This window comes from Bos javanicus, chromosome 12, assembly GCF_032452875.1.
Source record: "Bos javanicus breed banteng chromosome 12, ARS-OSU_banteng_1.0, whole genome shotgun sequence".
NCBI lineage: Eukaryota > Metazoa > Chordata > Mammalia > Artiodactyla > Bovidae > Bos > Bos javanicus.
The window spans coordinates 31,929,145-31,946,385 of NC_083879.1; the positions used below are offsets into that span (position 1 = coordinate 31,929,145).

At 36.5% G+C, this 17,241-nt stretch overlaps 1 protein-coding gene and 1 pseudogene across 10 annotated transcripts in view; one reads left to right on the forward strand and one right to left on the reverse strand.

Moving 5' to 3' along the window:
• PAN3 (poly(A) specific ribonuclease subunit PAN3) overlaps window positions 1-17,241 on the reverse strand; it is a 123,083-nt gene that overhangs the window by 70,616 nt on the left and 35,226 nt on the right. For 7 of the 10 annotated variants that reach the window (XR_009739991.1, XR_009739990.1, XM_061434876.1 and 4 more), the window contains exon 5: window positions 7,881-8,042. The exons of the other annotated variants lie outside the window; for them this stretch is intronic. Coding sequence is in view for 5 of the 7 variants with exons in the window: in XM_061434876.1 (XP_061290860.1) it covers window positions 7,881-8,042 (162 nt within the window). In the remaining 2 variants the exon portion in view is untranslated. The remainder of the gene's footprint in view (window positions 1-7,880; window positions 8,043-17,241) is intronic. 10 annotated transcript variants of the gene reach the window in all.
• On the forward strand, window positions 13,245-15,527 carry LOC133258370 (centromere-associated protein E-like; annotated as a pseudogene).

The following is a 17,241-nucleotide window of genomic DNA, read 5'->3' on the forward strand; positions in this document are numbered from 1 at the left end:
TGTCCACTTAGGTCAGTTAATGAATAGTCCAGAAGAGAGTGAGATCATCGCCACATTCCATGGAGGCAGTAATTACTCTACACAGCTATAACCATCTTGTGCACTTACGTACATCTTCTATCCAGGACTAGGTAAAAGGAAAATCTGTCACATTTCATAGAAAGATTTACTTAGAGGCATTCTCTCTAACCAAGAATCCTGCCATATTTAATAACAAAATTTAACATATATTAAGACTTTGCAAAGATTTTTCCATAATAGTATTTTATGTCATGAAACTATATATTTATCTCACCAGATAATCTTTAATTCAGGTTAATTTATTCAGTTAGCCGAATAATAAAAAACACTCGACACTGTGCTGGGCACTGTACGAGGCACTGTAGAGAACAAAATACCTGAAACACAGGCTCTATGTTCTAGAAGTTCACAGGCTGGCATTCCACAGGTACAGAATGTACCAGAACCCAACATTCACAAGAGGTCAGAACATCCATGTATCTAAAAAGATGGTAAGTACCTACACAATGCCATTCACTGCTAGCCTGTAAGTTATACATACACTAATGACCACGATGTGAAGTGCTATGGAAAAGAGCACAAATGCTTCATGCTGTCTAATTAGGTCCTAAGACCATACGTTTGAATCGAATCCTAAAAGACAAGTTTGCTGAGTCAAGACAGATAGAGGGCACTCACAGCAAGCAGAGAGCACGTTCGAAGGCAGAGGTAGGAAGCGCATGCTTCTCTCCATGGCACCGCAACCAGTTCAGGAGGTCTGCAGGGGTGACCTACCTTTCTGAGAGATTCTGATCGGACAAGAAACAAGACCAGATAGTCACCCAGGTAGTGCTTTGAAAGAAAAGAAATCGGGAATCAGGAATCAGGAAACCAGGTAAGAGATTACAACAGTAACAGTCCAGGTAACAGGTGAAAGTGAGCCTAAACTGTACCGTGCCAACACTAACAGGGAAGAGAATGTCAAGGCAGCACAATCAACAGACCTTAGTGGCCAAAGAGTGGGAGCTATGAAGACAGAAGAATCAAGGAGAGCTCACAAATTAGACAACTGGGTGAAATCAACAATCAAGACAGAGCAGACAGTGTGTACACGTGTGTGAGTGCAAGAACAGGTGTGAAGTAAAAGATTAAAAAGTATTCAATTTAGACTCAGTGACTGTTCAGTGTTACGCCATAGAGATGAGGATGTTCAGAAGCAGCTAATATTCACAGTAAGTGCGGAGGACTGAGAGGATACACACACACACAAGTCAGGTGTGACGGAGGCACTGGAGATCGCCATGTGCAGAGAAAGGAAGAGGGTTAAGAAAAGAAAGACAGAGCCAGGGAGAGCTCCTGAGGGCATGGCAAAGGACACGAGGTCCCTGGAAGACACTAATAAAGGATAGTTTCAGAGTGGAGACAACGACAGTTGCAAAGAAAGAGAATGAATGACAATGTCAGATGTGACAGAGGTCAAGTAAGTGCTGTGACTTCTGGTCACTATATACACTTACCAAAAAAGAGTCTCAACAGTGATAAAAGGGAAAGATAAAACACTGAGAATTAAGGGATGAATGCCAGGTGAAAAAGTAACAGCAATAAGTAGGAAGCAGCTCTCAAACTCTATCACACAGTTTCCCAAACGTACTGACAACAGAATATTTCCTCATGTAGCATTCCTTGGTCCTGGAAGACCAAGCTAGGAAGAAATCAATGTCAAGAAATCACTGTCCAAAACTGAAGAGGGATAAATAATGAAATAAACTGCTAAGGGGGCTAAAGACAGGTTCTGAAGGAGACAGTCAAGGAACACTTCTTTCTCTACAACAGAAGGAAAAATTGTAAGAAAGGGTATAAGTGAAAGTGTTTTCCATAGGTAGAAAGCCAACATACGAAGCAATTCACTCTCAATGACCTCTTTTTTCCCTTCTCTGAAGAACACAAGTCATTTATTCAAAAGTGATAGAGAGGATGAATGGGTGTGAGGTGAATGATAAAGGTTTAGAATAGCAGCTGAAGAGAAGAAGAGGAAAAAAGAAGAGGATCTGAGATGGGCTGTGGGTCAGAAAGCAGAACATATACTGTCATGTCATTTCAGCTATCTCACAGTTCTATAACTTTTCAAAGTCCTGAGGAATCCTGATTAGATAGACTGAAGCCTCACTCATAAATATCAATCCACTCCATCTAAAGCCCAAAGAATCCCATTTCCTGGGCATGAGACTAGAAATCTCCTGAAATAACACCAAACTCAGTAACTAAAGACTGAAGCACATGCAGTAAGTTACCAAACCTCCCTGGGTTGTAAAAGCATCAGTAACAAGCAACTAGAGTTCACAGCAGAACTTGAAGGCCAAGAGATTTTAATGTAAGCATTCTTACAAACTAAACACAAGAAATAAATACCATTCAATCCGACCACAAGGGAAAAAACACCATCAAAAGAGACACTGACAAGTATGAATCTACTAATATACCCAACAGTCCCACAGTTTTCATTCATTTCCATCACTTCAGGGGTAAGGCTAAAATAACAATAATATTAATAATTTTTGATTCATAACCCCACTATTTCCAAAAGTCAAAGACAAAATGAGTATGACTTTATGTAACACATCGTTACTTTTAGGTAAATCTTAGCATGCAATACCCTGAGAAATTTATAAAATCACACCTTTCCCATCCTTTCATTCAAGTTGACATCTAATAATATGAAGGCTGGGAACACACTGTTACCCTTCAAAAAAGCATTTTTAAAGGAATTACTTTAACTATTCAAGTGTATCAGCATCAAAATAACTCTTAAAAGACACAATATCACAGCCTCTTTCCATATATACCATAAGGCCATGCACATCTGAATATAAGCGACAAATACCACCATAAATAAATAGAAACAAACACCAAATTTAGAAGTGATGAGGTCAAACTGGAGGAATGAACACTTATTTAATATCTACTATACAAACCATAGATTCAAATAGAAATTTGAATCCTCACAACAATTCTATAAGGTAGGTGATAAAATATTTCAATCCTGAACAATGGCCTTTGAACTGTGTAATCATACTGCAAACAAAAAAAATCTCGATTTCACATACAGATTGGTCAGGCAGAGGAATGGGCAATCAACCTGGACAGAGACTAAGGAAAGATGAAAGTGAACTTGCACTTCAGTGAAATAAACAACTGCTGATGCCGAGTCTCGGTTGACCCTCCATCTACAACACCTGTTTGGTGTTCAAGCTGAGGCCATAAGAAAAACACAGAGTTTTGTCAACAACGTTGTCAAGAAATAAGACCACTACCAGGTTGAAAGACTGAAAACTATCAAGAATATACCAATAATGTTAAATTTTTAATTAAAAAAATAAAAGATCCTCTAAGATAGTAAAAGAAATCACCACCCTATGTTCTAAATCAATTATGATAATTAAATAATAGTAACATACAGTGGCTATAAATCCCAGACAACCGATGATCAATTTTTCAAAACACATAAAATTCTCAAACTACTACAAATTTCACATATTGCCTAAGAAAGGAAAATTAAACGTGACACTTAGAATCAAGCAGAATACCTTAAGGGTACAAAAATAAACATATGCCTAATCACACATACTTATAATTCAGTTGGAAAAGACAAACAGATGAAGAAGTTTAAAACAGAACGAAATAGCAGTTAAATAACATCAAGTACTGTGAAAACAGTAAAAAAAAAAAAAAAAAAAAACCACTTTTTTTTTTTTTTTAACGTGTTTGAGCAAGTATTTACAGAAAAGGTAGCATTTGAGATACTTTAAAAGGAAAAGGGAGGAAAGTTTTTTTAGGCTCAACTAACGGCAATACAGAGATAAAAAGGAACTGAGAACTGGCTGTGTATTTTGTATTATATGAGGTATGAAAGATTTCATATGATTAGAATTTCAGTGTATGTGGACAGTAAAGAGAGACAGCCCAGAAAGACAGAATAGATCCTGAAGGGATTTAAAAAAATTATCCAGAAAATAGACTGAGGGTATTAAACTATGTTAGCTGTGTTAAAGTAAAAGTAAAAAAAAAAAAAAAAGGCAAGGAAGAAAAAGATACTGTGGAATTTTAAGGAATGGGGATTACAGGCAGACAACATAGCAGGAAAATATCAGGAGTTAAAATTTAATAGATCTGGGCAAGAATCCCAAGTGTTATCACTTACAGTAAGAACAATAAGCCTTTTCTAAGTTGCAATTTACATATTTTTTAAATGGGGGATAATATGTCATTATTGTGGTAAAGCCTTAATATGATGGCAAATGTAAATTGTCCAATGTATCATCCTTCAATTAATGGGTAGTCAAACCTCAGAGGAGTCTCCTCATTATAAATGGTAGAAATGGGAAATGACAGGGTAGAAATGAAGCTATGTACTCTCAATGACTGGGATGATGATAAAGTCACTGACTCAAGAAGGAATATAAAAAGAATATAAAGCAGCAGTATATGTGAAGAAGAAAAAAACACACTTGGTTTTAGGCAGGCCGAATCTTCAGTGACAAAGGGGTACACCTCTACATGCAAAGATACCAGAAGGCACCAAGATGTGGGTCTTGAACTGAGAAGTCCAGTTATAATACAAATAAAAATTTAAGAATCTTAAATACAGGGCAGAGCAGAGAACAAGTGAGCCGAGAACAGGAGCTCATAAAGAGCAAGGATGAAAGAGAGTCAAGCATGCACAAGGGAAAGAGACTGAAATGAAAAGGTGGCCTGCAGTACAAAGTACTGGGTGAGACCGCTGGGGGTGGTGACTAAGGAGACCTCTGAAACTTTGAGGGTGTCTTGATGCCTTCTGGTATCTTTGCATGTAGACGTGTATCCCTCTGTCACTGAAGATTTGGCCTGCCTACAACCAAGTGTTTTTCTCTTCTCCACATATAAAAATTTCTGGCAAAATTTTGATCCACCAAACTACAAGCATGGAAGGGATAAATGGGTTTCAAAGAAATCAGAGAAAAGACTAGACTCTATTTCAACCCCACAGAAGCAGTAGTGGAGATCAGATAGATATTATCAATATTTCAAACAGCCATGTGAAAAATAAATATAGCCTCCACCATAGCTCCCTATTAGCTACCTCCACAGTATACGAAATTTTCAGTTTCTTTGATCCTCTAGTTAGTATAATCTGTATTTTAGAAGAATCACTGTTTAACAAATGTTGTGTGTTCAGTAGAGTCTTTAATATCACAAGATTCTGGGTAGAAAATAAAATATATAAGTAGCAAAAGGCTGGAAAATCACAGGACTCGAATTGGAGAACAAATGCAATTATGAATGATCCAGGAAGAAACTTTCAGAGGAAGTTTTCGTTGTCACTTTAGGTTTTTGTTTAGTTTGGGGTTTGGTTTGGTTTTTTGTTTTGTTTTCAGAAGTAAAAAAACTTCTTTTTCCAAAATCTGTCTTCCAAAAAGATGTTGGGTCAAGATTAAGAAAATGTAAAGAAATATCTAAAGTTCCAGAAAGAAAGGCAGTGAAGTTAACTGTCACCGAGAAAAAAAGAGATGAATCATGAGGGAAAAAAGACAAACCTTACAAATACGGTGGAGTCACACATAAGCTACATTCCGTGCCTACACGCAGTAGAGCTAGAACTATGTTACACATATGTGAAGAGATTCTGAAGCCTGACACACATGGCTTCAAATTTCTGCTTCTCCACTGACCATTGTTTAACCTTAACATTACTTAGCTTCTCTAAAAATATTTAACTTAACAATAACAACTGTCCAATAAGAGACCAAAAGAGACAAAATACATAAAGAGCTCAGTGCAGTGTCTGGCACAAGGTAACCATTTAAGAAACACAACTATAATTCTAAAATAAAATACAAATAAATATTTTTCTGACCTTAGGATTGGAAGACTTAAGCTTTGAAAGAAAGGAAACAAATGAAACAGGAAAGATGAATATATCTATAAAGATTTTTATATGTGAAAAATCTAAACTACCTAAAAGTAAACAAACATACAAAATTAAAAAGAATCCATATAGAACTGATTTATGTAAACTACTTTTCTTATAGAACAAAAAAAGATAAAGACTCCAATGGAAAAGAAAACTTCACTGACATACTCTTTGCTCTCTGAATAAACAGTACCAGGTACTCAATCTAGGAATCCACAAAGACAGTAATAGACACCACATGACTAATACTGTAAGGTACCACTGTCCCTCCAACATCAGACTAAGCTAATAAGGCATTCCTCATGTCCCTTAAAAGTGGAAAAAAAAAAGAAAAAGAACTATTTTAACTATTTGAAGCACAAAGTACTATTAGTATTTGAAGTATTAGATTCAGATAACATCAATTCAGTCTTTAACACACTGAATGCAAATCTATAACTGTGTGTTAGTTGCTCAGTCATGTCTGATTCTTCGCAACCCCATCGGGTGTTGCCCACCAGGCTCCTCCATCCATATGATTCTCCAAGCAAGAATACTGGAGTGGGTTGCCATTTCCTTCTCCAAAATCTATCACCAGCTTTTTAAATTAAAAATAAAGCATAACTCTAGCTAGCACATATTCTTATACTAACCTAATGATTTTTCAAGCTATGCTAAAAAGAGGTACCTCAAAACTACCACTGAGATAAGGGGGAAGGACAGCCGTGGGCAGATGGGGCAGTCAAGTGGCCGTGCCTCTGCATTATCCATGTGTCCCCTGAAACCAACATAAATTGGGACCCAATTTATTTTCAGGCTTTCTTTTTAAAACTGAAGACTAATTCTAACACTAACCACATCAAATCCTCTCCTGATCTCAAAAACAAAAATTCAGTAAACTATATTCTTATTCACAATTGACATATCCCAAACTTTCCACTGAAGATTTTAAGTATTTGATTATGTGGACCCCCCTGCCACTTCCCTATTTTTCCTTATATTTAAAAAAACACTACCAAAGTATCAGTGACATGTGCAGTATTTTCAGGATAACTTTTATTTCTGTGCCCAAGGCAGTACAGACACTGATATGGTATTAACATTAAACAGACCAAAGTACTATGAAACCTCTTCATAATACAAAGCTGGTGACAGAAATAAAACCAAGTTGTTAACTTTGTAATACCCTTTCTGAGTGTGATGTGTATATGTGGAGTTACAGACTTTTGGCTAGCAATATATGAAAAACAATACACTTACTCAGGGAGTTTGGGATGAAAGATATTCTACTTCCAGCCAAACTGAAATTTTGATTAGTAGAGCTATCCATTTTATACAATTACCAATGTCTTTAAATGAGACTATAATCCAAATTAAAATGGAATATGATCCAAGCTATTCAGTGGGTACTTCAGATTCACTCATATGAGAACTAGCCTGTGAGTTATAAAAATTCATTTTCATTAGCACAGAAAATGCAAAGACTGAAATGCATCTATGACAACATACTGTTGAAGTTGGTTTCAGAGCCAACACTTGACAAGCTTGTGTAGACACAATTTTTAATCTAGTTAAAAATGTACAAAAAGACAACACATAGAGCTTTCTGTTATTCGGATTCCAAATAAATGAGATTTTCTGTAATCAGTTTTATAATATGACTTTTTAATGTAGTACCCTGAACAACTTTGTGTATTAAAAATAAACTGCATTGTTAACAAAATCCAACAGGAAAAACTAAATTTAATAAAAGAACAGGAACATAAAAGCAGAGAAAGTGCAAAAAAGCCACAAAACAAAATCATAGTTAATGGGCCACTAATTTTACTTCAGTCAAAAAAAAACACCTAAGTATATCAGCTAAGCCATCCAATCTCATACCCACCACCCCACACAGACACAGAAAGCAGCCAAAATATTCACTTTCAAAAATGTCTAAAAAAAGTATTTTTACCTGTAAATTGTTTTCTGTGACTCTGTTCCACCAAACCATATTGATGGGTACTCCTGATTTACACCTGTCAGCAAGGCAGCCAATAGGGTTCTTTGCTTTTCGTGCCTTTGATCCCATCGGAACTAGCCTCTCCTCCAGCATCCCCAGGCGATACTTCCTTGGCTAGGAAAAAGAAGGAAAGAAACCAAGCCACTCCTAACAACCCCCACACTAATCTAAGCTAGTAACTAACACACAGAAGGTATCAGGAATGGTGGACTAGGAAACAAGTACAATTACTGAGACACTCCCTCTAACGTCCTTATAAGCCCCACCCACCATTCCCCATCCCCACCCCAGAACACACATCTCCAAAAGAACCCACAGTCCTAACAACAATATTACAGAAAACAACAGATGTTTTAGTGAAATCCATTATAATCTGAGTTTATTAAGACTTTAATGAACAGAAATTAACTTATCAGCAAAGTAAATGCTTTCCAAATTTTTTCCACTGGCACTTACCTATGCTCAATGCAATATGAAGAAATGGCTTCAAGGGCACAAAATACAGTCAAAAAAGTTCTTCATGCTGTATCTTTTTCTACTCCCCATCTCACTACCTTATTTCCTACTGAGAATCACTCACTTAAAAGAAGCAGCCAATTTCTAAGGAATGGACTTTTTGGGTTTTTTTTAATTTTTAAAAATAAAACTAGGGCAGAGTACCAATTGATCTGTTATAAGGCGTTCTTCAACTTGTACTCAATGAAAAGAAATGATCTCAGACCTTAAAAAAATACACAAATTTCAGTGGTCTTATAAATCTCAGTAATTTGAACAGATTGATACTAAATAAACCATCTAATAAGGGCAAGAGTCATTAGATAATATTATAATAAAGGTAGTAAATAATTTTAATAGTGGTTGGCAGGGTTTTTTATATAGTTAATAACAGTTTCCACCATCTTCCCTCTTTTAATTATAGCAGATCTATACTAAATTGCATCTTAAAGAGAAACTGCCATTTTTTTTCCTTTAAGGAAAAAAACATATATTCTTGGGAAGGTATCTAATTTAAAACTTAAAATCTGTCTTTACTCATTGTTCTGTCTCAAGACTGCAGAAGTAAATAGTTAAAATTAATTTTCTTCAAAAATTAAACTTAGAAAAGCAACTAGACTACCCATCTACCCAATAATTACAGCAGTGGGTAAAGTTTCATGAAGCCACAGTACTTCCACCTCTGTGCAATCTTGAGCCAATTCAATTACTCTCTGTGTTGACATCACAGACAACTTTTGTGAATGAGAATAGAAATATACTCTTCAGAACCAAATTACAAATGAAAGAATTTTAAAGCAAGTTACTTCTAATAACATCGCTCACAACAAATAAGGCTTTGACATACAGCAAAAATAATACAGCCTTAATTAAGCCTTCTAAATTAAGCCACTAATTTAAAATTTGTATTTTAGAAATTGGGCTAAAAAGTACCTGATCAAAAAAGTTCAACATATCAAAGAATATTTATTTAAACAAAATCACAACCCGTCAAGCAGGATCTATATAAGGACACCCAAATTCCAGTCACACATTTGAAAGCAAGAGAATTATTGCTTTATATGTTCTTTTGTTATTTAGATCCTTCATAAATCCAGACTTGTTTTTGATCCAGTTACTACTTTAGTGAAATTTATTCTTACGGTAGTTCATTAAGCAATATAGAAAAAAGGTTTAAATGAATCCGATGTATGATTCTCCCTCCCCAACAGCTCTCATATGTTTATTTTTCCAAAGAGGAATTCATTATTCCTCTCCCTCCATCCCATCACGCCCAAAACTTTTAATTAGCCCAAGGCCTTTTCTCTTAGGTAGAAGAAATCACCAAACTTGTGTCATTACAGATTTAAGTTCTTCCATAAATAGCCAGGGATTAAAGGGCTTCCCTGGTGGCTCAGAGGTTAAAGCAGTCTGCCCGCAATGCGGGAGACCAGGGTTCAATCCCTGGGTCCGGAAGATCCCCTGGAGAAGGAAATGGCAACCCACTCCAGTATTCTTGCCTGGAGAATCCCGTGGACGGAGGAGCCTGGTAGGCTACGGTCCATGGGGTCACAAAGAGACGGACATGACTGAGTGACTTCACATACAAAGTCTAATTCAAAAGTAAACTTTCCATGTGATACTGAATGAAAAGATCTAGGGTACTGATACCATTTAAATACCATTATAAGCAACAAAAGACAAAAGACACCTGAAAGAGATGGCAGCAATACAAAGCACAAAGTCAAGAAACACAATACAAAAGCAGTAACATTACAGACAGAAGTCCCATCACAGATAACATAAATTATGGTAAAGTCCCATCTATTTCCAAAGTATCTGAACTATTACTTATCCCTTGAAGGAAAATGTATTTTCAACAAAGCATGTTGAGAGCCTACTTTGTATCAAGAACTATTCCAAGTACTTGGAATACAAGGATGACTACAACACACACCTTTCCCTCCAAAAGAGGACATAACCTAGTAGGTAACAAAGTTGTGCAAACTGAACACTCACTGTGATATTAAAAATGCACATGTAATCAAGGTACCAAAAGAAGAGAGACAAAGAAGCCGTCACAGAGAGGATGAATGCCTGAGCAGTGTTGGAGGAGGAGTGTGTCTAGATAGGAAAAAAAAAAACAAAACAAAACAGAGTGAGCTAGGGAAAAAGATGTATTATAGGCTGGGAAAAATGCACTTGAGGAAGCATATAGGAACTGTGTTGTTAATTAAGAGAAAACTACAAGTTTTCAATCTATCATTAATAAAGGGCCAACCATGAGAGCAAAAGATGAGGCTTGAAAGCAATTTTTAAAACAATTATGAATTGTTTTGTATCACTTGCCAAGGAGTTTGGACTTCATTCCATGGGGGAACTCTTGAAAGCTTGTGAATGAGAATTAAAAAGGCACAGACAAATTCATGGACTCCGGCTATAATCCAGGTTAGGGTTTCCCAAACTCAGCAATACAGACTTTGGGTAATTTTCTGCTGCGGAGGGCTGTCCTGGACCACTGTAGGCCTTTTACCAGCATCTACCCTAGTCGTGACCAAAAATATCTCAGATGTTCCATAGGAGCAGGGGGACAAAACTGTCCACATCTGAGGACCACTGATGTAGGACCACGGGAGCTAAAGGAAACTGCAATGGAAACAGAGGTGAAGGGTTGGCTGGGGAAAGGGCTGCTAGCTTAAAAGCAACTATAGGGATTAAATGAAAGTTAAGGGGCTACGGGAAATAGAAAAGACTAATGGAAGATGAGGAAATAAAGGCCAAACACAATTTTATGGGAAACATTATTTTGCCCCTTAAGTGTCCTACAAGATCCAAACCCCTCCCCCAGAGCAAACAGAAGCACAACTCCCCTTCTCTTTCCCTTAGGTTCCAGTAATCCTTTCCCAAACCAATCTTGAGAACGTGATGGTCAAATAAAAAGGTATGCTTCCTGGTTGATCTCCACTCTTGACAGCCTCCTGCCAGTCCAGTCTGCTAGTTACTATGAAAGGGAAGCACTCTGAAATGTCATGTGCTATTGTTAAGTAAGTAGCTTTGCTGCTTTACCTCCTAGTAGGTCAACATTTGGAGAAGGGAAAGGCTACCCACTCCAGTATTCTTGCCTGGAGAATCCCCATGGACAAAAGTGCTTGGCGGACTTCAGTCCACGGGGTAGCAAAGAGTCGGACATGACTGAGCCACTAAGCACAGGTCAACATTTAAACATCAAAATTCCCAATCTCTTTTTGTTCCTACGATAAAATATCCTGTAGAACATACACCTTGTCTCTTTCTCTAATACATACAATTTTTACTTTTAAGTCTCAAGATTCACTACAAGTGACTGATTTTTGTCATTCTTCACAAAATCTAAATAAACAGCACAATAAGATAGTTGAAAATAGTTTTACCCTATTTTATTGGGCACTTAAAAAATAACTTAGGGCTTGAACAAAAGTTTTCAAGAAGAAAAAGTTGGAGAATGTTTCAAGAAGAAAAAGTTGGAGACTAGCACTCCTCAACTGTCATGAACACACAGAACATTCTGAAAGTGAAAGTTGCTCAGTCATGTCCTACTTTTTGTGATCCCTTGGACTATACGTTTCATGGAATTCTCCAGGCCAGAATGGACTGGGTAGCCATTCCCTTCTCCAGGGGATCTTCCCAACCCAGGGGTGGAACCCAAGACTCCTGCATTGCAGGTGGATTCTTTTACCAGCTGAGCCACCAGGGAAGGAATATTCTGGGGATCTTGTTAGAATGAAGATTCTAACTCAGAAGGCCTGGAATGAAGCATGAGACTCCGCATTTCTAAAAAGCTCCTGGGACTCCTAGTACTGCTACTAGTGTGGTGACCACCCTTCCAATAATAAAGTTCTGGAGAATGTCAGGGAAAGATTTGGATAAGTAACAGCTCATAGTAAAAAAGAAATCCAGGTCCCCCCACCCCACCCAAAAAACGACAGGAGTTCAAGTAGTTAATTAACATCCCAACTCCTACCTTGTCCTAAATACTCAGAGCCTTCAAGGACATTACTGATAACCCACAAAGCCCTGGCCCTTCAAAACTTCTGGTCCTGGTCCAGTGGTTTAGGACTAAAGGAAGTCCACTCTTATTCTTAATAAAAAAGTCTCCAGACTACATCAAAAGAAACAAAAACAAAAGCTAATTTTTAGAACTATTTCAAAAACTTAAATGCACACGCACCTTTTTTTAGTTCATTCACTTAACATTGCAGCATAAATATTTTTGCCCTCCCTAGAAACACAATGATAAGATCTATTCTCCCCCCCTAAAAATTTTACAGTCTAGCAAAAGAAAAATCTATAAATACCACTGCTTGTATAGAAAATGTGTTTACAGACCAATTTTCAGAGCACAATTCTTTAGGTAAAACTGCAAAACAGCATCATCTCTATGACACTTTACAGGTCTTATTATTATATATCATAATCTATATCATGTATCACCATCTAATTGCTAGAGAAACAAATTAAATAATAATAAACTAGAGAAATCAATGCTATCCTAGGACAAAGTTTCCAACACTCTGAATTTTAAGAATCTCAAAAACAGAATAACTGTGCTTTCACTATTTATACTCGGAAATAATGAAGGATGATTTACCTAAAGTTATGATGAATGACCCTTTTCAACAATTTACATTTTATTACTCAGAACATGTTTACATACTTGGAAAACAGTAGTACACATGTATGAAATATTATCTCCCTTCAGACAATATTTAATGAACTATTAGCTCATTGACTTTTGCATGCAGTAACAACTCAGCAACCTACCTTGTGCCACTCCTAAGAGTCTGAGGTCCACTAACAAAAACCTCTGGTCTAGAATTTACTGTGCCTTTACTTGAAAACCAACTTTCATTTCTCTTTTAAAACCTCTTCTCTATTCCCTGGGATCCAACCAGGCAGGATGGCTAAGGAAGGAGCCGTAGCTGTCTGCATGCAGGTTCGACTGCTCAATAGCAGAGAAGCAGCGCTTGGAAAAGATACTCAAGTTTACTGGAAAACTGACAATACTACAATTTATCAAGTTGATGGGAGTAAATCCTTTAATTTTGATTGTCTTTCATAGTAATGGAACAACTAAAAATGTGTATGAAGAAAATTGTGCTGTTAATCATAGATTCTGCCATCCAAGGCTAAAATGGTACTATATTTGCCTATGGGCAGACTGCTTCAGGAAAAACATATACTACGATGGGTTCACAAGAGTATTTGGGAGTAACACTCAGGGCAATTCATGACACTTTCCAGAAAATTAAGAAGTTTCCTGTAGGGAATTTCTCTTATGTGTCTCACATGGAGATATACAATGAAATCATTACAGACTTACATTGTGATACTCAAAAAATGAAGCCTTTAATAATTCGGGAAGACTTCAACAGGAATGTGGATGTGGATGACCTCATAGAAGTTGTTTATACATTAGAAATGGCTTTGAAGTGGATCACAAAAGGAGAAAAGAACAGGCATTATGGAATTACAAAACTGAATCAAAGAAGTAGTCTGTTCTCACACCATTTTTAGAATGATTTTGGAAAGCAGAGAGAAAGGTGAACCTTCTAATTTTGAAGGATCTGTCAAAGTGTCCCATTTGAATTTGGTTGATCTTGCAGGCAGTGAAAGGGCTGCTCAAACAGTGCTGAAGGTCTGTGACTCAAAGAACGCTATAATATAAATCAAAGCTTATTTATTTTGGGACAAGTGATCAAGAAACTTAGCGATGGACAAGTTGATGGTTTCATAAATTATCGAGACAGCAAATTAACATGAATTCTCCAGAATTCCTTGGGAGGAAATGCAAAAACACATATTATCTGCACGATTACGCTTGTGTCTTTTGATGAAACCCTTATTACTCTCCAGTTTGCCAGCACTGCCAAATATATAAAGAATACTCCTTATGTTAACAAGGTATCAAGTGATGAAGCTCTCTTGAAAAGATATAGAAAAGAAATAATGGATCTTAAAAAGCAAATTAGAGGAGGTTTCTTTAGAGACTTGAGCCCAGGCAAAGGAAAAAGACCAACTGGCCCAACTCTTGGAAGAAGACAACCTACTTCAAAAAGTCCACATTGAGAAAATTCAAAACCTAACAAGGATGCTGGTGACCTCTTCTTCCTTAGTATCACAAGAATTAAAGGCTAAAAAAACCCAAAAAGTCCCTTGGTGCGTTGGGAAAGTTAACAAAATGAAGGACTCAAACTACATAAATAAATTTAATATGCCAATGAACATGACAACAAAAACACAAAAGGCTGCTGTAAGTTTAGAAGAAACTGATGAATCTCTCTGTTCAGTCTGATATTTTCAGTAACACTCTTGATACATTAACTGAGATAGAATGGAATCCAGCAACAAAGCTACTAAGTCAAGAAAACTTAGAAAGTAAATTCACTTCGTGCTAACTACGATGACCTGGTATTAGACTATGAACAATTAAGAAGAGAAAATGAAGAAATGGAATTGAAATTAAGAGAAAAGAATGATTTGGATGAATTTGAAGCTCTAGAAAGAAAAGCAGAGAAAGATCAAGAGAACGAACTAAGTTCAAAAGTAGAGCTGCTTAAAGGAAGACCAGATTAAGATGCTACAGGAATATACAGACTCTCAGAAGTCAGAACCGTATGAAAATGGACTTGTCATACTCATTGGAAAACATTGAAGATCTACAACAATGAAACAAATGAAACACACTCTGCTTGATGTCAAAACTCTTGATGCCAAGAGAATCAGCATTCCTTAGAAGTGAAAATCTAAAGCTGAAAGAGAAAATATAAGAATTTGTAAGTACATGCAAGCAGATGGAAAATCGTATGCAGTTGTATCAAAGTCAGCTGGAGGTGAAAAAGAAAATCCAAGTTGATCTGGAGAATGAATTACAATCTTCTCTTAGTGAAATAACAAAACTCACCTCCCTTATAGATGGTTTCAGTGAAATAACAAAACTCACCTCCCTTATAGATGGCAAAATTCAAAAGATTTGCTCTCTAATATAGAATTGGAAAGAAAAATAACCAATCTGCAGAAAAAACTGAATAAAGCAGTTGAAGAAAATGAAGCTTTGCATAATGAAGTTAATTTGCTGTCAGAACTGAAATCCTGACCTTCAGAAATAGAAATGCTAAGGAAAAAGATACATGATAAATCTGAAGAGCTCTATACAGTAACATTAGAAAAAGACAAATTGTCTTCTGAAGTAGTTGATAAGGAAAGTAGAATTCAAGGTTTACTTGAAGAAATTGGGAACACTAAAAATGACCTACTAACTTCCCAGTTGAGTTGCGAAAGCACTGTTCAGGAATTCCAAGATGTTAAAAATCATCCTATTGAATCTGAGCAAAAGTATAATAAGAAGGTCCTTGAAGAGAATACAAAACTGAATCAAGAAATAGGAAATCTCTCTAAAGAAGCTCAAGAACTTGGTTTAGATTTGGAGGCTTTGAAGACAGAGCTCTCTCACAGAATCCAAGAACTTCAGCAAAAAACAACTGAGAATCAAGAAAGATTAAAGGAAGTGGAAGAGCTGAAGGAACAATTAGAAAGTAGAGATTCTAGGCTGCACACTGTAGAAAAGGAAAAAACACTGATTACTGAGAAATTTCAACAAACCTTAGAAGTAAAAACCTTAACCCAAGAAAAAGATGATCAAAAATAACTCCAAGAGAGCCTACAAATTGAGAGGGACCAACTCAAAACTGACATTCAGGGTATTATAAACATGAATATAGACATCCAGGAACAACTACGAAATGCTCCTGAGTCTTAGAAACACCACCAAGAAACAATTAACATGCTAAAAATGAAAATTTCTGAGGAAACTTGCAAGAATTTGCATATAGAGGAAAACTTAGGAGAAACTAGGAATGAATTTCAGGAAAAGATGGTTGGCATAGATAAAAGCCAAAATTTGGAAACCAAAAAAACCCAAGCTCTGATTATAGATGCTGAGGATAATGAGCTAACTGAGCAACAGAGAACGATGAACTGCAACAAATGTTAGAGTATTACAGCAGAAAAGGAAAAACTGAAGACTTGACCTAAGAGAAAATGTTGAAATGACCATTGAAAACCAGGAAGAATTAAGAATTCTTGGAAACGAACTTAAAAAACAACAGGATATTGTTGCACAAGAAAAGAACCATACCATTAAGAAAGAAGAGCTTTCTAGGACCTGTGAAAAACTAGCAGAAGTTCAAGAAAAGCTAAAGGAAAAGATCCAAGCATCTCAAGACAAACAAGAACAGTCCTTCAATATGAAAGAAAAAGACAGTGAGACTAAGAAAATAATGAATGAGATGGAGCAATTGAAGGAGTAATTCAAAGTCAAAGACTCAACACTACTAAAGCTAGAAATGGAAAAGCTCGAACTGTCTGAAAGACTTCAAGAAAGTCATGATCAAGTGAAAACTGTGCCTAAGGAGAGAGCTGACCTGCAGAGGCTACAAGAGTTTCTTCAATCTGAAAAGAACCAACTCCAAGAGAAATTGCAGCTAATAATTAGAAACTGAGTTGCTCACTGTCACCTGAAAGAACAAGAGGAAATTATTGGTAAACTGAGAGTGGATCTATCAGAAAGAGAAACTAAAATATCACGCATTCAACAGGAATTAGAAACAGCAAATGAATTACAGAAAAAGATGCAAGAGCTTTATGAGAAACAGTTTATTACCATCAAAGCAATCAGTGAGATTCTGGAAAAAAGGAGTGAACTGGAACAGTTAAAGGAACAGCTCAAAGCCAAAGATTCATCACTACAAAGAATAGAAAGCAACAGGCTCAAGTTGACTGAAAAACTTCAGGCAAGTCAAGA